The following is a 24818-nucleotide window of genomic DNA, read 5'->3' on the forward strand; positions in this document are numbered from 1 at the left end:
GCCCCATAAATCATAATAGGCTCCATCAAGGTTCGATAGATTGTCAATTTCGTTTCTTGTCTAATATCTTTAGACCATGGTAGAGAGTTTAGAATGTTTACCGCTTTTTTTCCCTACTGCGTTCTGTTTTCGATGACTCTTTTGGTAGTGCCTTCTTTAGATATTATAGATCCGAGATATTTATATTTATTACATCTTTTGCGTTTCTAATTTTTAACTCTGGATCTTCTTCATCATCTCTTATTTTAAGATACTCTGTTTTTGACATATTCATATTGAGACCCCATTTTTATATCCTTTCTTTAGTTTCCTAAACATGTAGTCCATGTCTTCTTCATCATTCGCTACGACTACCTGATCGTCTGCGAAAAGTAAAGTTGTTAGAGATTTACCACCTCCTATGTTTATTCCCACTCCGGATACTTGTTTCCTCCACTGCTCTAGCGATAATTGAATATATATTTTAATAAGGTCTAAGATAGACAACATCCTTGTTTAAGCCCCTTTGGTATTGGAAATTATTCAGATATAAAGTTTCCCTCTTTAACGACACTTCTTGCATTTTTCTATATATTTGCGATAGCATCCACATACTATCTACTGAGACCTATTTTCGTCAATGTTGAAACAGTTTATTTAAAGGTACCGTATCGTATGCCTTCTCTAAATCTACAAACAATAGGTGGGTAAATAAATCCATTCATATGGAGCAAAATGTTATTAATCTACACAATGTTTAAGCAAACTGAGATATAATAATATCCAACAAAATGAAAGCTTTAAAATTTGGAAACTCCAAAATTGAACACAAAACTCCAACTTTCTATCAAAAATAATATGTAGTAAATAAAGTTTTATAGTCAATAACATATTTACTTTTAGCTAGGTTTAATTTAATTAGTTTTTAACTCAGTTTGCTCCTCATGTACTATCTAATTAATCCTAGTTTTTCTTGAATACATAATTATATTAAATAAAAAGAATTATCAGTGGTGTAGTATGATCAACACTGTATCTTTTTTAGTAAAATCATGTTAGTCTGAAAATCAAGATTAGTTATCGCGTAATTTGATTCCGTTTTCATTTTATTCAATCTTGTAATTATGTTAACAAATATTATAAAATTTTTATATTGTATCTAATTTGGTGTGAGATTTTATCATTTATTTTGGTGTAAGGTACTCATTAGGATAAATATATTGAGAATTTGACACTAGTTGAGAAGTTAGTTAGCTAGTTAAGTGTGTATCCTACCAATAAATGATCAGTTTACTTTTTTAATTTTGTAGATGCATTTGAGAGTTTTCGCGATAGATCTTATTCAAACTGTTTTGGTTTTTTGTTTAAGCTGTATTTCTAAAAACGTATACATCTCAAACGATCTTTATCCACCCAATAAACTACAGAAGATACATTTTCATACCAACTTTATGAACTGTTACACTTTATGACACTAGGCCACAGCGACAAGATGACTAGTTAATCAATCAAACAATGTGAACCTTTTCGCCCATACGCTGCAGAAAGGCATATACTCTAAGGTGTTAAAAAGTTTAATGACATCGTATAAAAAATTGATTCACTACACGATCTTGCTTATTGTGATACAGTCCATAAAAGAAAAAGATTTTTCGAAAGTAGGTTAATGCGGCCATTTCCTATTTTTTCGACGTTAAAATCGTCGAGGGAGGACATTTGAAACAAATCAGAAGGAAAGTGATTTTAAAAATAAAGTAGGGACTGTTTCGAGAGGTGTCTCTTCACAAATAGTTCGATATCATTTTAGCTTGTGAAAAAAAAAAACGGATCAGTAAAAATAGAATAAAAATAAGGTAAATAAATAAAATAAATAGATTTACGTTATAGAAAATGTATATTCGATATCAATAGAGGTTATCATAACTTATTTTAAGTCTTTGTTAGATTTAAATGTCACTTATGAAAAATCATTTTGTAAAAAAAATAATAAAAACTGGAACTCTGCCTGTATTGGTATGGGGTAACCTAAGTAGCACTATAACCGATGCGGCCGGTCCCAAGCCCTGATAAAAGAGGAGGGATAGAGGAGTAAGACCTCTAAAAAACCAGGGTTCAACTGGCCCGGTTGATAGCACCCTGTAAGGGCTCCTTGTCTAGGATTACATACGAAGGGTAGATGATGCTCTTAAGCTGAAGTGAAAGCAAATTGTGTAGGAGAAGGAAAACCCCAAAATTAAACCCTGGCCCTCCAAGTCAGCGGTTGAGGCATCGGGCTAACTCCCCGTTATTCAGAAAAACATAAAGTGTTAAAAAACCAGCAAAACGCCTCGGAATAAATCGATTAACAAACGACGACGTACGCTACGAAAAAGGAGTATGATTTTCGGAACTTGGAACGTGCAAGGTTTTAGACCTAAAATAAATAATGTATGAAATAAGTAAGCTAAAATTGGACATCACAGTAATCACCGAAATAAAACAAAACGGCCAAGGATCAGAAAACATCGGAGAATATGATCACTTCTACAACGGGATACCAAAGGAGAAAAGAGCTCAACAAGGTGTTGCCATATTAAAACGTAAGAAGCTAAGGAAATACTTAACTACTTGGGATGCCATAAACGAGAGACTGATAAAAATGAACCTTACGATTAGGGGACACAAATGCACAATCTTGGGTGTATATGCAGTAAATGATGACGCATCAGTAAACATTAAAAACGATTTTTCGAGAATTAAATTTAGAGGTTGCAAAAGTCGGCACATCTCGAGAAATTATTATCTTGGGAGACTTAATCAGCAGAACTGGAAAAAAACTCCATAACGCAGGTATAATTCAATTCGGAGAGGACCACTTAAAAGATAATGGTACCAGACTAATATTATTATTCGAACAAAATGAATGAAAATTGCAAATAAATTTTTCAACACAGAGACATACACAAATACACATGGACAAAAAATACGAGAGGGTTAAAATCAATCATAGACTACACAATCATACGACAAAAGACAAATATGATTGTACAAGATGTAAGAGTATGAGAGGAGCTATCTGTGGAAGCGATCATCGCTTATTAAAAGCTAAGATCACATTTGGAGTAAATAAACCTAAAGAAGAAAAATAAGGAAATGAAAGGGAGAAAGAAATACAGAAGAGGTCTAACCTAATCAGCTTAGAACAAGAAAGCGTGAAAGAATTATACAGAAATAGATTACATTACACTCACATAAAAAGATGTCTCCAGGAGATAGCAACAGAAGCCATTGGATACCAAATCCAGAATCAAAGAAAACTGCCATATTGGTTTGACGAAAAAATAGAACAAGAAATAAAGACGAAAGAGACAAATATCAAAAATTCTTAAATACAAAGAAAATAACGGATAAAATAATCTAAAAGAAGTCTCAAGAAAGTACGAAAAATGATATGTCGGTGTAATTTTTTTTTTCTAGAATAAGCTCTAAAACTGTGGAAGCGCAAATGTAGAAATATGGGAATGCCGATTAACAACAATAGCATATACACTTTGTCATTTGCAGATGATCAACTAGTGATAACACAAGATTATGAAGATATTGAGTATATGACTCAAAATTAATCGAGTAGTATAAAAAATGGGGACTTGAAATAAGTACCCAAAAAACCGAGTATATGTGTATCGGCGGGATACAACAGGATCTCATATTGGAAGATGGAGAAGTTAGCAAACATTGCAACACATATAAATATTTAGGTATGATCATCACCAAAGAAGGCAACGTAGACGACACAATTGAGGAGAAAAACAACTTAGCAAGAAAAGCCCTTGCTAAGTTGTTTCTAAGCCCAATTTCCCTTCTCAATAGTATCCTTTGGGATTAATCAATCTTTTGGCATTTTAAATTAATTACTATTTAAATGGGAATAAGCCACAATTAAAAGTTAAAATACGTTTATTGACGTTTCAATTTCCACTTCGGAAATCGTTCTCAAATACAAACAAATGTTTGTTTTAATCAATCTTTTATAATAACAATCACAAGATATATAACACAATCATATATGTATAATTACCTACAGTAGTGTAGTATGGCAAATAAAGGAAAGATATAAGAGAAAACTTGAGGCAACGGAAATGGATTTCTGGAGACGAAAATAACAGAATAAGAGAAATTATGAAAGTAAAACACACAATAATAGACGATATTGGTACCCAACAACTCAGATGGGACGGTCATGTACAGAGAATGTCTGAAGAACGTCTCCCAAAACAAGTCTTAATGTGGACCCCTCACGGTAGAAAAAAAGAGGAAGACCCCGCCTTAGTTGGAGAGAAGGCATTAATAGAGAAATGAAAGACAGAGACATAGAAGAATACTTATGGATGAATCGAGAGAAGTGGCAACTGGGTATCGGAAGACGTAGGAGAACGTTTTAAACCGATCTATATATATATATATATATATATATATATATATATATATATATATATATATATATATATATATATATAAACTGGTATTTTCAAAATTGTCACAATGTTTTAAATAATATAATATATTTTGTTGCGTAAGATATTAAGGTTTTAAAGTTTATTTTTTATTTTGAATTATTACTGAAAATGTTATGATCAAAATGTCTGTTGAGATTTATTATTTTTGTAAAAGTTCTTCGATTTTCATGAATAAATAAAAAATAAAAAGTTTATCTATTTTCTAAAAAAAAAAAATAAATATTTTGTGACTTATGGCACATTTTGTGTTGCAATTTGTTATTTCGTCGAAAATTAAAGACATATCATAGAAAAAATTAGCGTTTATACTGAAATAATATTTATTATGTAACGCCGTAAAATGGCCACAAAGTTTACGGTTCTGTCCCACTTTGTACAGTTTGATTGGTTCCATTGGACCAGAATAGATTGAGCTGAGCTGTGGTTGCTCATTACGCGAAAATTTTATGTGTCTAGCTTTCAAAATTCCCGGTACAGTCTTTTTATATGGGAGTTTAAACATAATTTATAGTGTTTCACTTTTATGCTACGATCGCAATCTTCCAGACCTCAGCGATAGCTATACAAATACGACATCAAATGGATTTTTCTTTCTGCAGCCTTTTATCAAATTAACATAAACTTCAAAGTTGTCAATTTTGTCGTACTTCAATCTTTGTTTTTTAATTACAGCGAAATATCGATCGACTGGCATCATATGGTGACCGGGTATTGGATACCAGATTTCTATAGCTTCAAAAATATTATTGGAACAAAGCTAATCCAAAAAGACAAACAAATATTTAGTTTTATTCTAGCTGCAGCAGTTGTCGCAAAAAAGTTTTAAATAACGTTGTTCTGGCTTCTGATTTTACGTAATTTAGTTATACAAGCAAGAAATAACCTCGTTTGTGGGTTTTTGAGCGAAGTGTTTTGCATACATATACATATTGGCTTTTCTTATCGTTAAGCAACGTATTCCCAAATACTGTAATATTCGTTAGTTTTACAGGCAAATTTTTTGATAATCTACGCAAATTGATAGAACGGAGGGATCATTAGCTTTTGCTTCTTCCGAAATTTTCTTTTGAAACACTTCAGCTTTTCTTAGGTGCAGCTCTCTTGCTACCTTGAGGGTTTGTGTCGATGTCTGATCATGCGTCACTTCAGCTTGTTGTTAACGTGTCAGAAATAGAGTGCATTATTTACAGATGTCTTTTCTTAGGAATCCAAATATGTTATATTCTTCTGTAAACCTTTTCCCAAACATCTCATATGACACTTTTTTATCTTGATTATTTTCTAAGAAGTTTCGGTGAAGTTTAACAACAGATAAATGGGAATCCAAAAACTTGCGAAGTTTATTATCAGATCTGCTGTAATAAGACTTTTGAGCTGGCAGTTCTTCTATAAATTTTCTAACTGCGGCTAAAGTATCAATTTTTGTTTGGCCTACTGTGATAAAGACCTCTAAAATCCTTAGGGTCTACATTGTTTTTGTTAATCTTCCGGCGCAGTTTAGAGAGTTTTATTCCATGTGCTGCTAAAAATGCCGACTGACATAGTGTTATCAGTTTTCCGTCAATCTTTAATTCATATACAAAGCTTCGATCCTATGTCGTGGATCGATAGATTTTCATGATCTGTGCCGTTTGACATCCGTAGGACGTACACAAAATTCAAGGTATAAATTTTGTTGTGTAGATTATGATAAACTGTGATAGGTCTTGAAAATTTGGTTTTGTTGTTCTTCGCTTAATTTTAAGGAGCATCTACAGCGACAGTTTATTTGATTTGTCTTCTTTGGTGTTTTCCAGAAAACGACTCCCAACTCTTGATGGTTATTTTCCATGCATCCTAATTAATCTTTCTCTTCTTGCCCTTCTTTACTTCTTTGTGCTGGGATTCATTGATTTCATACATCAAGATGTAAAAAAACTATTGAATATTTTTACGAAGATCATATCAGATCAGATCTTTTTTATGTTTAGTTGGCCAATGAATGTGTTTTTTTCTTCTTTTTTAATTGTTTTTTCTGTTTTTAAACTTCTGATTTTGCGGTATTAACAACTAACCTAAACACTGGACCGACGCGCTGCGGTAGGAGCGTATCAACTGATTCCTAGACGGTAACTTGTACTCTGTCATATATTTAGCATTGCACTGTGAGTTCTGACAAACTACATTCTGGTAGAATAAAAAAATGTCCTCAACGTGTTAGCATTCCCTCTAATATTATTTATTTTTGATTTCAGAGGTCAGGCGGAAGGATGAAGCAAGGAGAGCTGCGACGAGCCCTCCTACTCGTTATCATCTTCTGCATTTTCCTCTTCTTTTACCTTTACTGGCAACAATCGACCAAAAATGTTCCGACTGTGATTTATGACTACAAACACGTCCATTCAGCGTATAAGTAAGTAATCAGTAGACTTCGGCAAATATGCAAATAAAAATGTAGAAAATATGTGCATAAATATGCACGTGTTTACCCGAAAATATGCAAATATTTTACAAAATATGCATACAAATAAATAAAAAAATCGTAAAATAGTAACAGTTTTATTTAAAAAAAAAGTGTACATATATTTATATATGGAAAAACTTCGTTCAACATCAACTGATGTAACGGGAGCATTTTTCAAACTAACCAAAACATTTGGTTCTAAATTAATTGTTTCCGAAATATTTCCAGCTAGAACACTGACTACTTCAGAAAGAATATGGTAACCTTTATTTTTTTCCATAGTAGCTTCAAATTTTTTTAAATATCTTTTCCAATATTACCTCTAACGTTCCGACAACATGACGCAAATTCTTTTATTAATGCTGTACTTTCGAACAATGACAGTTTTGGTGATTCTAACTGAGTAATTGTTTTTGAACAAAACTAAAATTTGATTTTATAAATGAAAGTTCTTGTTGAAGCAAGTTACTCTAAAAAGTTTGTTTAGAATCCAAAAGAGATTGGGAACTTTCATCTGTTAACGTATCAATTATGTTCTTTATTTTAACAAAATGATCTGCATAAAAATTAGCTGCTTCTAACCATGTTCCCCATCGCGTTAAAATAGGTTGTGGTGGAAGAGGAATGTTAGGTAGCATTTCTTTATAAAGTTGAATTCTTATAGGAGATTTATCAAGAGCTGCTAAAAAAGACAAAATATCTTACAAAGTTGAACTATAAAATATATTTGTAAGATATTTTGTCTTTTTTAGCAGGTCTTGATAAGAATTGTAAACACAATTGAAAGCTCGAGATATTAAATAGTTAACCAATAGCCCCTTTTATTGACTCCAACCCATCAAAAACATTTATATATTTTTTCCAAACGAGTCACAAGTACTTCTTTTTTCTTACTCTTATATATATATATATATATATATATATATATATATATATATATATATATATATATATATATATCTAGAAAAATTTATTTAAAAATCCTTTATAAAAGGTATATAATTAAAACCCCTATCGGGCTACATCACAGAAAGTTTTCGGAATTAATATTCCATTATCAGTGTGTCCAAATGTACATGTTTTGAGTCACTAAATATTTGGGTAAAAACCCGTTAATGTTTTTAATTTGAATTTAAGTTACATTATTTGATTTTATATGCTATGATGTTTAAGTTACAATTGGAATTGATAACATGGCAACGTCAGAGTCCACTGAGAGTTGCTGGTCCTGAGAGAAAGTGTCTACGAGGACTTGTTGATAGCAACTGTTGCTATTACATGGTTTACATCCAGCTACAGGAACGTAGTTTCCTTGTGTATTAAAACATATATAGATAAAAGAATTGAGCAGGCAAATATGTTGCAAGATGTATTGAAAGGTTTTAAAGATCGCGTGGTTTCTTGTATTAAAGTAAACGGACAACATTTTAAGCATCTGCTGTAAGCGCCTTTACTTTATGTGTTGTAAAGTTCCCTATATGTTTACGACTTAACTATGGACCGTTTTTAACACGAAGAGCTATTGGCAAGACGAGAATTTTAGATAAAAAATGCATTCGATTAAGACTCCCCTAATAACATTTGGCCTATTTACAGTAGAATCAAATTAATTTTAAAATCCACTAGGAAACTAAGTTCCTGTAGCTGGCTGTATACCATGTATCACAAAATTTTTTATTTCAAATCCTTAGCAAAAGGTATATAATAAAATACCCAAACGGGCTATATCACAAATATATTACAGAACGTTTTCGGAATGTAAATTCAATCATCAGTGTAACCTGAAAGTATATACCCACTTTAAATAAAAAGAACGTAAAATTTAAAATGTTGACTAAGGTTATGCAAAATGTGGTTAATACTTACAAATTATACAAGCTATGAGCCACTAATGTATTTTACACCCATATATTTTAGTGGCTCATAACATGTATAATTTTTAAGTATTAACCACATTTTGCATAACCTTAGTCAACATTTTAAGTTTTACTTTCTTTTAATTAAAGTGGTTATATACTTTCAGGTTACACTGATGATGAAATTTACATCCCGAAAACGTTTTGTAATGTATTTGTGATATAGCCCGTTTGGGTATTTTATTATATACCTTTTACTAAGGATTTGAAATAAAAAAATTTCAAATTAATTTTGTGTATAGATTTGTAAAAATAGATGATAAATATTATGGTTATGTGAGATTAAGCCACAATTTATTGTAATGAAAATTATATTTTATAACTGCTGTTTGATGTTTCAATTTCCACTCCGGAAATCGTTTTTAAAAAAGCTTATTGTTTTTGATGATATGATTGAAAGTTGTTTTTGATGATATTATCAATAGATAGTACTTCTTCTTATCACTCCAATTAATATGCCCACCGAGATATCGCACTAAACTGAACCTTTTTTCAGTTCCAAAGTAAGTAAAAGGGTCAAAATTGTCCTGGAATATTATCACATCAGTTTTTTATTTACAAATGAAATTTTGTTAATTAATTAGCTTTAAATAGATTACGCAACATCAGGAAAATATTTAGTGCAGTAAGTGACCATTTCATGCATAATTTTCTGAGCCTGTTCCGATTTGCACCAAAATTTTGCTATAGTTTCTACTTACTCTCAACTTAAAAGTTGACATCCCTTTCTAATAGTAAATTTTTTTTTAAACACTATAAAAAAGGTCGTATGGGTTTTCCACGAAAAATAATTGGTTTCTTAATATTTAACTTAGAAACTTTTAATTTTGGCGTTTGACGAAGAAAATTTCTTTAAGCTATTTCTCCGCTTGTATTGTTGCTTATAATTGGTTAATTTATTCATTCCTGGTGTTATTTTTAATACAAAAAGTTTACTCCCGAGAAGGGTTTGCATCCCCCCAGGGTAAAAGCACCCTACGTCACAGGGTCAACTTTGAAATAGAAAGTAAGTAGAACTTATAACCAAATGTTGGTGCAAATCGGTTCAGGCTCAGAAAATTATACAGTTACGCTGTATTTTACCTTCTTTGACTGGAGTAATTACTAAAAACGTCTGTATAAGCTATAGGGAAGAGTTTGTAAAAAAAGATCTCCTCCAATGGAGCATTGTTTTCGTAAAAATAACAATCTAAACAGATTTTTAACCCAAAAACAAAACAAATCTAATTTGACTGATAATGTGAAATCCTCGGAACAACCTCTGTACGAATTGAGCTAAAAATATTAGTTTTATTACAAAAACACTACATTTCAACGACCAGAATCGGAATGAAATAGTTTTGCCTGATATGTTTATTTAATGTGGATTATACGTTTTATTACCCCTATGCACTAAACGTGTTAGGAAAATTAAACGGTCAAGTGTATATATATAAATTTTATAGCTTAAAAGTAATATCACTTCTAAAAAATTGCATCTTTTATAGACATGCGATAAAGATATCTGAATTTCAGAATATTGAATTGCTAATAATTTTTAGAACTCATAAATCAGTTTACTGGAAATTCTATCTATAAGTATAAGGGATTACAAAAATTACGATCTATAATTTTATAGCTGACATTTATGGCGTCAAATTAATATTACTTCGGTTTCCATACTTCGGTTCTAATATAAAGAACCGGTAAAATGTATTATTTTTACCCTAATCTAAAACTTCTCTTAATGCACAGTTTAATATTTTATTCTTGTACATTTTATTTTAAGCAATTTAAAAAATCATTGTTACTTGATATATCTACAAATACTTATGACTTAATATATATACATCGGTTTAGAACGTCTTTCGACGTTGTCCGATACCTAAACACCATCTCTTCCTATCTTCGCAGTCGTTTGTTGTTAAATTTCTTTCGCTCATGGACTTGTTTACGCCGTGTTGCCATTCTAATCTGGGTCTTCCTCTTTTCCGTCGACCTATCGGTTGCCATTCTATTACTTTTTTGGTGAGTCTTGTTGCTGGCATCCATTGAACATGCCCATACCACCTTAATTGTTTCTTCTCTATATCTTGAGTTATATTTCCTTCTATTCTCATACGTTGTTTTATTACATCATGTCTGATTCGGTCTCGTCTGGAAATACCTAAAGATCTTCTCATTGCATCCATCTCTACTGCTTCTATTCGGTTTTTGTTCTTTTCACTAATTCTCCATGTTTCGGCGCCATAAAGAAGAGTAGTTTTAATCATGGTCTCATATATATTAAATTTTCTTCCTTTCGTTATCTCTTTACTCCACAGTATACCATTGAGACATCCTAAGACTTTATTTGCTTGAGTGATTCGTTTTTCTATTTCCCGTGTATCAGTTCTTGTATTGTCAAAGGCAACACCCAAGTAGTCATAGCTCTGACAGCAGGAAATATGTTGTCCGTTTTCGAGGTCTATGTTATCTGACTCGTTTCCAATACAAAGATATTTGGTTTTTGTTGTATTGACATTCATTCCCCAGTCGTTATATTCTTCTATCAGTTTTCTAAGCATGTGCTGCATGTCTGTCGGTCGCTAGCACTACCTGGTCATCAGCAAACTGGAGTGTATATATACATTCATTGCTAAGCTCTATACCCATCCTATGCACCTTTCTTTTCCAACTTTTCAATGCCGCTGCAACATATATCTTGAATAAGGTTGGTAAGATACATCATCCCTGTCGAAAGCCTTTTGTAACCAGGAATTCTTCCTTTAGATCTTTTTCTGTTTTTATCTGTGCCTTTGAGTCTCTATATAGTTCTTGTAAAGCATTTATCAATGTGTGGTTGATGTTAGATCTTTTCAACGTTGTCCACAGTTTTGTTAAGGGGATGTTGTCATATGCTTTTTGCAGGTCTACAAAAGTAATATGAGTTTCTAGATTCTTAGCCGATCTTTTTTCTATTATTTGTTTAAGACAAAATACTTTATCGGTGCACGATCTTCCTGCACGTAATCCGCTTTGTTCTTCCTATTCACTGTGCTTATATTCTTCCTCGATCATATTTCTCAAAATTCGTCCATACAGTCTGCTCAGGGTGCTGGTTACCGATATGCTTCTATAATTATTACAGTTCCCCTTTTTTGTCCCCCTTTTTGTGTATTGAGGACATGTATGCCGTTCTCCGTTGTTCTGGTACTGGGTGTCCATTTAGACACTGATTGATCACATAAGTTAATTTTTCAAATAGTTTATGAGATCCATTCTTAAGCATTTCAGCATAGATTCTCTCATGTCCAGCGCATTTACCATTCTTTAGGGTCATTACAGCCTTCCTTACTGTTTCGATGTCTACCCTCGCTTCCTCTCCTTGTATATGTACTGATTGTGTTGGGGAGTTATCTAGGTATTCTTGTCTTGTCTCTGTCAGCAAGCTTTCATAGTGATCTTTCCATTGTCTTGGTTTTATGGTGTGTATGTGTGCTTTGTCTTTTACTGTATTTTTTACTGATTGTATCTATGTATGTATTTGACTTATGACTTAACACTGTCCATAATAATGTTTACTCCTTCTAGTTTTGATGTCTGTTTAAAAGAGTAAAGGCGGGTTGACACGATCCAAGTATACTTGATTAAAGTCTGCTTGGACGTTGCGCGCGCAACACTTGGAAGCTACTTTGATCGTGTCACCTGTTCATCCAACTACACTTGTATCAGCAGATTCTATCCAAGTTAAGTAGGACCCTGGCCAACTTCCTTGGATCCAGGTAGTGTGGTATTGTAAAATTAAAATGGCGTCGTTGTCGAAAATCAAAAACGAGAAGTAAACACAAAAAGAAAATGGTCTGAAAGGGAGACTGTTAGATTCATGGAGTTATACGAAGCTGAAGAAGCAATTTGAAATGTATGGATAAAGGAATATAAAAATAAGGATGCTATAAGTGCGGCAATGGTAACTGTCACATTTAGACATATATATCCGGTTACATTGACTGCTTTGTTCAGACTTCCGTCCTAATATGTCATTTTAATCAGCTGCTATCAAGTTCTAACAGACACTTCATCTGAGGTCTGGCAATCCTAGTGGAGTCTTACTTTTACTAAATCCTAGATTAAATTAAAGTAGTTATACTTTTTCTTCTTTCTTCTTTGTCAACCATTTTCCATCCACTCCTGAATGTAGGTCTCTCCCAATTGCTTCCATCTTTCTCTATCTTGCGCCAATCTAATCCACTGTTTGCCTGCCACTGTTCTTATGTCATCTACCCATCTTTTTTGAGGTCTTCCCGTGCTTCTTGTTGTCGTCCTTCTTCAATTTCTTCCACAATATCTCTAATCTTCGTTCTACGTCTTATCTCGGTGTTTCTAATCTTGTCTCTTAGTGATATTCCAAGCATGATTCGTTCCATTGCTCTTTGCGTTGTTTCTAATTTTTTTGCAGATTTTTTGGTAAGGGCTACTGTCTCCAAGCCGTAAGTACAAACTGGTAGTATGCATGTGTTATACACCTTTTTCTTTAAGTTTACAGGAATGGAGGTGTTTTTCAAGATATATGCTAATTTGCCGAAAGCGCCCCATGCCAGTTGTGTTCTTCTTTTAATTTCAGCATCTTGATTTGGTTTTCCTAGTTTGATAACATGACCTAGATATACATAATGTTCAACATTTTCTATGGTATGATTTTGTATTGTTATATTTGTCTGGTCTCGGCTCAGTATTTTTGTTTTGCTGTAGTTCATTTTTAAGCCTACCGCTCCTGAAACTGCATTTAATTGTTGTAACATATCATTTAGTTCTTGGATATTATCGACTATTAAAACTATGTCATCTGCGAATCGCAAGTGGTTTAAGTATGATCCGTCGACGTTGATAACCTTATTGTTCCATTCTAGTTTCTTAAAAATGTCTTGTAGAGCAAGGGTAAATAGTTTGGGAGAGATGGTGTCTCCTTGTCTTACTCCCCGTTGTAGTCTTATGGGATTAGTTTTTGTGTTTTCGTCCAGCTTTATCTGCATGGTGGCATTTTCATATATGTTTTTAATTATTTTGGTGTATCTTGAATCTATACTTTTTAGGGTAGCACTAATGATGGAATAGTTATTCCGAAAACGTTCTGTGATGTAGCCCGATAGGGTTTTTATTAGTATAACTTTTATAAAGGAATTTTTTAAATACAATTTTTGTGATACCTAGTATACAGCCAACTACAGGAATTTATTTTCTTTGTGGATTTTAAGAAAGATGGAGACATCTCAATTTACTTTATTTGTTGACAAGTAAGTTTAACCTTGTTTTTACCATTGCCCATTTTTATGCGTCTTAAAACTTTTAATAGATAAATTTTATCTGTTCTAAAGTTAGGAAATAAAACATTTAATGTTATCAGGCGAAGTAGCACAAAAAAACATGAAAGTTTGAAAGGTAGCTTCCTCCTTTTTCTCACGTACTTTAAAACAGAGTAGATACTGAATATAAAAAGAGTTACAGTTAAAATGGACTATACCTCGATTGAGTCTTGAAGGGAAGGATACGAGATCACTTTTAAAATTAAGTTAAAATTAAGATTAGATCTTTAACAACCTTTTAACATTTTCTAAATCAACGTCATACATCAATAATCAAAACAGGGAAAAAATTATTAACTAACCTTAACACAAAATAATTGGAAAACCCTAATTCGCATTATTCGTTATACAAAACATAGAAAATTCTATTATATTAAATGATATTAAGACGACCACTATATACTCCATTACCTGATGGAAATTGGGTGTTATTTGTTCTGAAAGCTGGTGTTATTAGTTTCTTTTTTATGTGTTTGGCTATTTTTATTGATATTTAGACTGTATATGTAATCGAGTAGAAGGTACTGGGGTTTTTTCTGGTGGTGGAAATACTAATTTAGGCAACTTAGGCAAATATATTAAAGACAACAAGAGCCAAAATAAAAATCACTTACACAGTGGTGTGTACAAACTTAAATGTGGCGACTGCCCAAAAACTTACATCGGTCAAACTGGTAGAAATTTTAATAAACGAATAGCAGAACATAAAAGGGCTTTCAATAATAGAAAAACATATTTTTCATACGCACTTCACCTTCTAGATCATAATCATTCTTTTAATGACAAATTTCAAATTCTTCACATTCAAAATAAAGGCCTTAAGCTATCCTTGTTAGAATCATTGGAAATTAACAAATTAAAAAACACAGATATAATTTGAATGACCAACTTAACACAAACAGGGTTCTCCTTCTCAACCTATTTCATTAAAGACGATAAAGTGTAAACGCATGCCAAAAATAGATCACTTGAGAAAGGCAATCAGCCGAAACAGCTGAAGTGTTAAGATTTTATAATAAATGTTGTGGAAGTTTTGAAAACAAAGTTTTCAGTGTTTAATTGTTACAAATAATGTTTTTCCAGCAAAAGAGACCTCAAAGGGGGGAATGTCATCGTGTGCCTTAGCCTGTGGACCAATGAGTACGTCGATGCGCATCGTCGATGTTGTTTAACTTCTACACAATTTTACAATTTTCCAATTGATTTGGAAATGCACATACTGATACGAAAGAAAAATATATAAAAAGAGTGCATTTTCCAAGCCAAGGAGGCTAGTCTTGCTTCGGCTCCTAGGGTCTCCTATATCCTGGGAGTCATCTTCACGGAGCTGTGCTCCCCACTCGTCCTTAGACTCTTCTGCTTGGACCTTCTTCTACTAAACTGTGTTTTATTGTAAGATATGACCTAACCCACCAAATTGGAACAGAAACGCAGAGTAAACTTCGATTGGGCTGGTCGAAGTCCTCTACAGAGCACCTAAGGAGCAGATATGGGGTCAATTCTTGCCAACACCCAAACGTCGTTATGGTGACAATATCTCGTTGATATTGATGGTTAATTATTTAAACATGAACATTAATTAAAACAATAATTAATATTAAAACCACAAATCATATACGCGTTACTTTAAATAATTTACGGAAGAAGACGCCGAATAGAATTTATTTTTAAATTTTTTCTCGCGTCTGAGCTCTTGAACCCTGCAAATCGTTATTTCCATTCCTCTTCGAATAAAATTGATACTTCGACATAGTGTTCTGTATTTTAATCATTATACTATCATTAAAATAGAATAAATTTTCAAACTGCCCATTGTTATCGAACCAGTAATTTTCTTCTTTACTCAGCAATACTATATTGAACTAGTGACTATGTAATTTGATTACGTGTCGTAAATTAATAACGAAGGAATAACGAGCAATTTAAAGTTTCAAAGTATGGGGGCGCTTGTAACTTTATCCGGGGTTCAACTGTAAGAAGGGTAAATTTCAGCTTTAAATGAGAAGTGTGCTGAAAGTTTTTAGTAGCAGAGCATACGGTGTCATGGGAACAAAACAAAGTCACCACGGTTATTGTCTTTGTTTTGACTTTTTGTAATAGAAACTTTGAATTACCAGAAAAATACTTATGTATGAATTTTATTTGTTTTAAATTGTATATTATAGTGCATATAAAGTATTATTATATGTAATATGTACATGTATAATTGAGTAACGCCACTACTATCTATTTTTTAGTGTGGGCATAGATGATGAAAATGCATTATAAATTAAGACAAAATTTATTTTAAAGACACGGACAAACGATGAGAGAAATAAAATCTTAGGCCTGAAGAAAAATATGAACAGGAGAACAAAAATAAATTCTCGGTAAATTGATCAATATATAATTTTCTTTTTCTGTCTGTTTATCTATCTGTCTATCTGTCCGTAACGAAAACCCCAGCGTCACCTATTCACAAAAACTACTACTATCTCTGTAGCAGGTGACGATCTCTGCAACGGGTTGGAATTTATTTAACTAACCTGTGTTACTGATGCTAGTCAGTTGCTATCAATAAGTCCTCGTAGACACTTTGTCTCAGGACTAGCAACCTCCAGTGGAGCTTTACGTTCTCATGTTATCAATTCCAATTATAACTTAAATAGCAAAGCATCACCATCAGTGGCATTACAGCTCGTTATGAGACAAAGCATTCTTCAGAACAATCTTCCATTCGCCCCTGTCTCTGGCAACTCTTTCATGCTTTAACTCCGATGGATTTTAGATCATCCTCTATGTTATCTTGATACCTAAGTTTTGGTCTTCCTCTGGCTCGTCTTCCCACTGGTCCTCTTCGATCGAAAATTATTGTGATCGTTGCATCTTCATCTCGCCTAATTACATGTCCTATCCATCGAAGGTTGCAACATCAGCTTCCCCAAAACTTCTGTATAACTCAAAGTTGTAGCTCCTAGGCCACAAACCCTGTTCTTGGACTTCTCCATATATTTTCCTTAAAATTTTTCTCTCGGAACGTTTAAGCCATTCTTGGTCACTCTGTGACCACGTTTATGACCCGTATATTAACACTGGCCTTATTAGTGTTTTATATATGGTAACTTTAATTTTTCTGGGTAGTTTTGGGGCCATCTGTTTCCTCAAGCCATAATAGCACTTATTGGCAAGCACTATTCTTCTTTTAATTTCTTCGCTGACATTGTTTTCTTTGGTCAGAAGCGAGCCCAGGTAGACGAAGGTGTCTACACCTTTCAGTTCCAGATCATCAATTAATAGTCTAGGTATCTGGTTGCCTGATCTAGTACGATACGTATACTTGGTTTTCTGTGCGTTTATTTTTAATCCCATTCTCAGTTCAGACGCCCTTAGTGATCGAAATGTTTCGATCAGAGATTTTGTGGACCTATGTAGCAATAATGTCTATGTCATCTGCATATCCGACCACTTGTACAGATTTATTAAAGATGGTGCCATTCGTATTAATATGGCACTCTCGAATTACTTTTCTAGTGCAAGGTTAAATAAGAGACTCGACAGTCCATCTCCCTGTCTAAGTCCATTTTTACAATGGAATAGTCTTGAAAAGTCGTTTTGGATTCTGACTACATACACTCTCTACGCCTGTGAGTGTAAGTTCCGTTAGTTAAACAAGATGAAGCGGCATTTGAAATTCCACCATAGCCTGTAGAAGCTTTTGTCTGCTGACTGAGTCGTATGCGGCTTTGAAATCCACGAATATGTGGTGGGTGTCGACTCCGAACTCAAGCGTTTTCTCAAGAATCTGCCTGACTGTAAAGATTTGATCCGTTGTTGATTTATTGGGTCGGAAACCGCACTGGTAGTTCCCAACTATTTGTTCAGCAAAGGGGATCAATCTTCTGTACAATACATTGGACAATACTTTATATGCCACGTTAAGTAGGGTGATGCTCTTTAATTATCACACACCATCATATCTCCCTTTTTGTGAAGAGGGTGCATTACACCTAATTTCCAGTCCGCCGGCGTTTCCTTCCGTTGGCCGATTTCGGTTACTAATTTATGCATGTGTTTAAAAAGGGTGTCACCACCATTTTTAAAGAGTTCGGCAGGAAGATTGTCCAAACCGGGGACTTTCTTATTTTTCAGTTTTAAAATGGCTTCTTTAATTTCTTCTTCGGTGGGGGTGGCTCTTGAGCGTTTTCATTCATTTCAGGCAAAGCAATTTCTATTTGGTCTTTTTCACGACTGTCGCTAAGCAGTTCTTCAAAATGAATCGCCAGAATTTTGCTTAGTTGAGGAGATATGTTGTGGAATGCAATTTTTAGATTCTTCATTAATAACATCTTTATCAACGTCTGTTTTGCCTTGCAATTCTTAGAAGGCACAGATTAAAGCAAAGTTCTGAATTTGGTTTCGAAAATTAGTTTACGGATTTTAATATCAGATGTCGCTATTTGCGTCTATACAAAGCCATGTTAGAGTTGCTTCCTAAGACAGAAAAATTTATTTTCACGTTCAGAACGACTGTGAAAGCCGTTCTGAAGAGGCCCTATTAGGCCGAAATACGTATAAGTGGATGCACAGGCGCCCTGTACGTGAAATCAAATCTTAACTGTCTTTTCCTTTTTCTCAAATAAATATGGACCATGGATACGCCTAACTCACAATAATGTTACATGGAAATAATTGGGACACCCTATATGAGCTTATAATAATTCTGCGGACATAACTATGTAAAAACAATGCGATAAATTTTAAAACTCAGTTACTGCTTATCAGTTTTGCAAGCTGGAATAATGATAACTGGTTTGATTTTCCAAAATAATTTAATATTTGGATCTTTATGCAGAGATTCGTTTCAATGATGTTTAGTTTAAAAAAACACCGTGTTTTAACGAAATTAAAATCACTACAATCTATATATATAATATGTAACAATACTTACTTACCAAATTATTTGACAATTTTTTAACTTCTAACAGCTAAAAATTAGACTGAAACGCACAAACCACCTGTTTTTGGTAAAATATGGTAATGGAAATGCGCACTAAGCTATACATCCCTGCTTAATCATCATATCTAATTTTTGCGCGCATTCCTTGTTGACGAGGTATGCATTCTTACCAGAGATGCTCAAGAGATTCCAAAGAATTCCTGTCGTTCCAAAAAAACTTTAAACTTGTATGGTAACTATTACTACCACTACCACTTAAAGGGTTAAGTAAATACTTAATATATTTGATTATGTTTACATTTAATTTTATCAATAACATTCTAAAATAAACAAAAGTAGTTTAAATATTTCTTATTATAACTACAAAATAATAAACTAATTTAGTTAAGTGTTAAGTAAACTAAGTGTTTCCTAGTACATTCTAACAGCAATTTTCTTGAAAACATTAAAGTAATAAAATATAAGATAGAAGAACAATATCGTTAAAAATTTACATAATCTCTCTACCTGAATTTTATCTTTCTATTAACATTGGTAACAAAAGTAAGCCTAAAATATTACTGAAAAGTAAACAGCTCCATATTCTTTCGACTCTTTTATATCTCATATTCGCTGTTATGTACAAAGGACATTAAAGCAAAAATTATATTGTTTGCAGTACAAGTCTGTATAAAATTTATTTGAAATACTCGTTTTAAATGAGGAGAAAGTTTGAATAAGTCCTTATATTGTCATAATTTACCAGATGTGTAAATGAAGGGATTTTCTGTATAGTATGTGTATTATTATATTTATCTTTTTTACTCAGAGAAAGCAAAGATACTGCAATTTAATGATTTACAACTTCCGGAGTTCTTTATTTCGTTTTTTTAAAGCTTTGTTAGTTTTAGTATATGGTAATTTATGTTTGGATAGAGTTGTCTTGTGTCATGTTTAAGTTAAATATTGTTTTTTTATGGAGCTAAACCACAATTAATTGTAATTAAAATTACATTTTACATTTTGAACCCCGCAAGAAAAGTGACACAAATCAAAGTCAATAAATTGGTCCAGGAGAGTAAAAATAAAAAGCAAACATTTTTACTTAAGCCGCGTTTTCACGATGACAATTGTCATCAAGTGGTTGCGGATTGTTGCGTGGTTGAAGATGTTTATACTATTACTAAGGTAGTAGACAGCTAAAACATGGCCGACTGCTCGTCATCTGTTGTGTCCGGTGAGGGAACTGGCAAAAAACAAGACAGCACTACTTGCCTACGCCGTTCGTACAGCGCCAATTGTCGCGACAATTGAGATTTCGAGTGGTGGGGGGCTCACTGGGCGCAGCTCATTGTCCTGAGTCTACTCCCAAAGACAACTGAATTTTGGGCCAATTGTGAGGGCAGTTAGCAAGGCAATTGGCCTGAAGTGTTTAGACAAAGACAATAATTTCATGCCAGTCAGTTATCTTCTGACAATTGTATCGCCAATTGTCATCGTGTAAACGCGGCTTTAGATACAGATTGCAATTTTAAGCAAAAACTGTTTCTCAGGACACATATACTTGCTTTTGCTATCCTCTTGCTGACCCCCAAAACTACCCTCTTTTTTGACTTGTGTCGTTTTTCTTCTGTTGTTGCGCGATTTCTTTTGATTTATAACAGTATTATATATATATATATATATATATATATATATATATATATATATATATATATATATATATATATGTATATATTATATATACAGTAATTAAAAATGAATTTCTATTTAAATATGTAATGTATTCGACCATTACTTGATGAAAGTTCATTTTATCAAGTAATAAAACACTGAAAACTTTTGTTTTCAACACTTGTGAGCTATTTTTGTTATACGTCTAACACTTTATAGTCTTTAACTAAATACGTTAAGGAGGGAGAACTGTTTTTCTCAAGTTGATAATTCAGAATTATATCTGTATTTTTTAATTTGTTAATTTCCATAAATTCTAATAATGATAGCTTAGGACTTTTATTTTGAATGTGAAGAATTTGAAATTGGTTATTAAAAGAATGATTTTGATCTAGAAGGTGAAGTACGTAAGTAGAATCTATTTTTCCATTATTGAACGCCATTTTGTGTTCTGCTATCCGTTTGTTAAAGGTTCTGCCGGTTTGACCGATGTAAGTAACAGTTTGGCCTAATATTTGTTGCTTGATTGATTAATAATGTTTGTTACTAATAAACTATTTAAACTGTTTAACGTCAAAAAATTTTACCACCTAGCTATTAAAACAAAACAAAAGTGTACATCGAGTAAATGGCTAACCTTACTTCAATTCATGGATCTGTCAGATATAAATTTTGTTTAATTAAACATTGTATGATTTAATGAATAATTTTAATTGGTGGACGTCAAACATTTGTAATTTCTGTGTCTTTATTTCTCTTATATTTATCTAGTTTTTATTTGATATTTTAATGTATAATTGCTTCTGCAAATGTAGAATGGGACGGATTTGCAAAAATATGTTGATAGGTTGTGTTTTTTTATTAGCAGTTATTTTTGCGACCTATTTTACAATTAAAACTGTCTGTTTAAATCTAACGAAGATTAAAGAGACCAGTAAAATACTTATATCTTGCTTATTCTGCATGCACCAAGCATTAACCGTAAAGCCGTATTTTAAATAATATCTTCTTCTTTTGGTGCCTATCCTCTGTGGATGTTGGTAATCACGTTGGTCCATACAACTTTGTTGACAGCTGCTCTAAATAGATGTATGGTAGTCATTCCTGCCCACTGTCTGATGTTCTTCAACCACGATGTCCTTCTGCGCCTTTGAGATCTTTTGCCTTCTATCTTACCTTGTAACATTAGTTGAATCAGTTGATACTTCTCATTTTTTTGGTTTTTGGATTTTGGTCTTCTTACAGTTTAAGTTCATGCCGTATCTGTCACAGGCTTCCACTACACGGTCTATTAATGTTTGCAGATTCTCCGCATTATCAGCAATCAAAACCGTATCGTCCGCATATCTTAAATTGTTTATGATTTCACCATTGATTTTTATATGTTCTCTTAAACCATCAATAGCTTACATAAACAGCATTTCCGAGTAAGTATTGAACAACGTCTGTGATAAAATGTAGCCCTGACGTACTCCCCGTTTTATCGTGAATTCTTGTGAGGTTTCGTTGTCTATTCGTACAGTTGCCCTTTGCTGTAAGTATACATTTTTAATTAGGCGTAAATATTTGTCATCAATACTAGATTCTTTCAATATCTGAAATAATTTTTGATGTTGCACCTTGTCAAATGCTTTTTCAAAGTCTATAAATCATGCATAGACTTCGAAATTTACGTCTAGAGCTCTTTGTATCAATACTTGTATGGAAAATAGGGCCTCTCACGTTCCCAGTCCGCTTCTAAACCCAAACTGAACACTGCTAATGTTTTCTTTAAGTTTTCTATATATGCTTGAGTGAATAACAGAAAGAAGGATTTTGAGTGCATGGCTCATTAAGCTTATAATTCTGTAATCAGAGCATCTGGTGGCATTTGCCTTTTTGGGGAGAGGATGAAGGTGGAAACTAACCAATCTGTAGGAAATTTTGCAGTTTCATAGATTTTGTTCAGTAGACTCGTTAGGAGTTTGAGTTGGTTGTTTTAAAATAGTTTCAATATTTCAGCTTGTATGTTATCAGGTCCAGGTGCTTTGTTGGTTTTTAGTCTTTTTATTGCATATGTTACTTTACTGAGCGTTAGTTCTGGTTCTGAACATCCAGAAACACTGACTTCTGTCTCTTGCTCTTCCTTGAATAATTCTTCCAATTTATTGCCTCCATCTCTCAAGTATTCTCTCATTTTCGTAGAGCAGATTTTTGTGCTCGTCTAGTATTAAGTTATGATTTCGTGATCCGTTTCCTCCCGTTAAATTTTTGATCTTTTTATGTAGGTTAAAAGTGTCATGCTTCTGTTCTAGGGATTCTATTTCTATGCATTGATCTTGTAGCCATGATTCTTTTGCTTCTTTAATCTTTTTCTTAATGATTTTGTTAATTTCTTTGTACCTTTTTTCTTCATTCTTCCATTAGCTCTAATATTTCTTGTCTCATCCATGGCTGTTTCTTTATATTGTTTTCTGGTTAAGTTTACTATCTACCACTGAATTACAGATATTTTTGATTTTATTCCAAATATATCATCCACACTTATGTTTTCTTGATTAATATCTGAGATAACCATGGTATTTATTTTGTTGTTGATCTCTTCCTAGACTTCACTCTTGTGGTTTTATCTTTCAACTACTGGATGTCTAGAGGTTGATCTGGATGTCCAGATTAAATAATATCCAGAGGTTTTAACTCTTTGAGAAATTAAGTAACAATGTACTACAACACTGTTAAATACACTGTATATATTTTTTTGTAATTATCTATTAAGCGACGTTTTCTTGCTCACGTGAATTACTTACTTTAATATATTAATACATACACTATTAAAGGGTGAATTATGCTTAATCTTTAGTTTTTCCAGTGTAGAATTTCAACCCGTCATAAAATATATTAGAACCTTGTCCTGTAACAGATATGATGTATGTATATTCATGCAACGGTCAGAAGTGATGTTCATATCTAAGATTAATAGATCAGCAGTTCCCTATGCAAATATATGCACAAATGCAAGCGAAGCGTTCCACATGCCAAATTAAATTTGAAGATTAACAAGTCGTAGTCCGTTTAAGTTAAGAATCAAAATGTGTCCATAAACTCGAAAATGAACACACTATTTATGACTGTTAATATCTGCGAGCTGTGTCATAAGTACTTATTGCAAATTTATAACGGTTTTGAATGTTTCTGGGTTAAGTCTTTCTGAAGACTATGTTCACCAAAATACATTATATTTTATGCAAAAAGTACTCAGTTTAAAATATTGCACGTATATTAACAAATATGTTATTATTTACTTAAATATTATCACAAATAACAGGTATAATCTAAGTATATTTAAATATCCAGCTATAAAACAACTGGTGGAGCCAATTTTACTCTAAATATTATATAATAAATATAAATATATGCAATGCGAGAAGACATTAAAATTTAACATTGACACTCATTACTTATTCGTCAACTTTAAGGCCGCGTACGACAGTGTCAAGAGGATAGTCTTATACCAATCAATGCTTTACTTTGGTATACCAGAAAAACTTATTCCACGGGACTGACAATCCTTAACTTAGAGCAAGTGTTAGGATACAGATTCTAGAACTTTTAAAATAAATGACGGATACGTTGGCGTGCCTCCTTTTTAATATTGGAATTCATTTTCAATTCAATCCAATTCATTCGATATTCACTTTTCGTGAATTATTATTTTATTATTTTCATCTAAGATGCAACTAATGTGATAAGAGTGTTTTGCTTTCTTTACTTTATGTTAGGCTATTTTATATATCTTTTTTTCTCCTTCCCTGGTATCAAGCTGATCGTATAGATTTGTGTATGATTCTGCTTTAGCTTTTGCGACTGCTACTTTCGCTTCCTTTTTGGCGACCTTATAGTTTTGAAGATCCATGTCAAACCTATTTTCTTGTCAATATTTATATAATTTTTTTTGTTTTCTTTTATTTTTTCTTAAACCTTGTTTGACCACCATCAGGTCTCTTTATTCTCAAAGTTCTTTCCTGACATTTTTACAAGGATTTCAATAGCATTATCTCTAATAATGCCTGACCATCATCCTTCAAGTTATATTAG

At 32.8% G+C, this 24818-nt stretch overlaps 1 protein-coding gene across 15 annotated transcripts in view; it reads left to right on the forward strand.

Moving 5' to 3' along the window:
• fdl (beta acetylhexosaminidase fused lobes) overlaps positions 1–24818 on the forward strand; it is a 300470-nt gene that overhangs the window by 227323 nt on the left and 48329 nt on the right. For all 15 annotated transcript variants that reach the window (XM_072520542.1, XM_072520546.1, XM_072520545.1 and 12 more), the window contains one exon: positions 6710–6867. In XM_072520542.1, the coding sequence (XP_072376643.1) occupies positions 6710–6867 (158 nt within the window). The remainder of the gene's footprint in view (positions 1–6709; positions 6868–24818) is intronic.

The sequence above is a fragment of the Diabrotica undecimpunctata genome, chromosome 1 (assembly GCF_040954645.1).
Source record: "Diabrotica undecimpunctata isolate CICGRU chromosome 1, icDiaUnde3, whole genome shotgun sequence".
Taxonomy (NCBI): domain Eukaryota; kingdom Metazoa; phylum Arthropoda; class Insecta; order Coleoptera; family Chrysomelidae; genus Diabrotica; species Diabrotica undecimpunctata.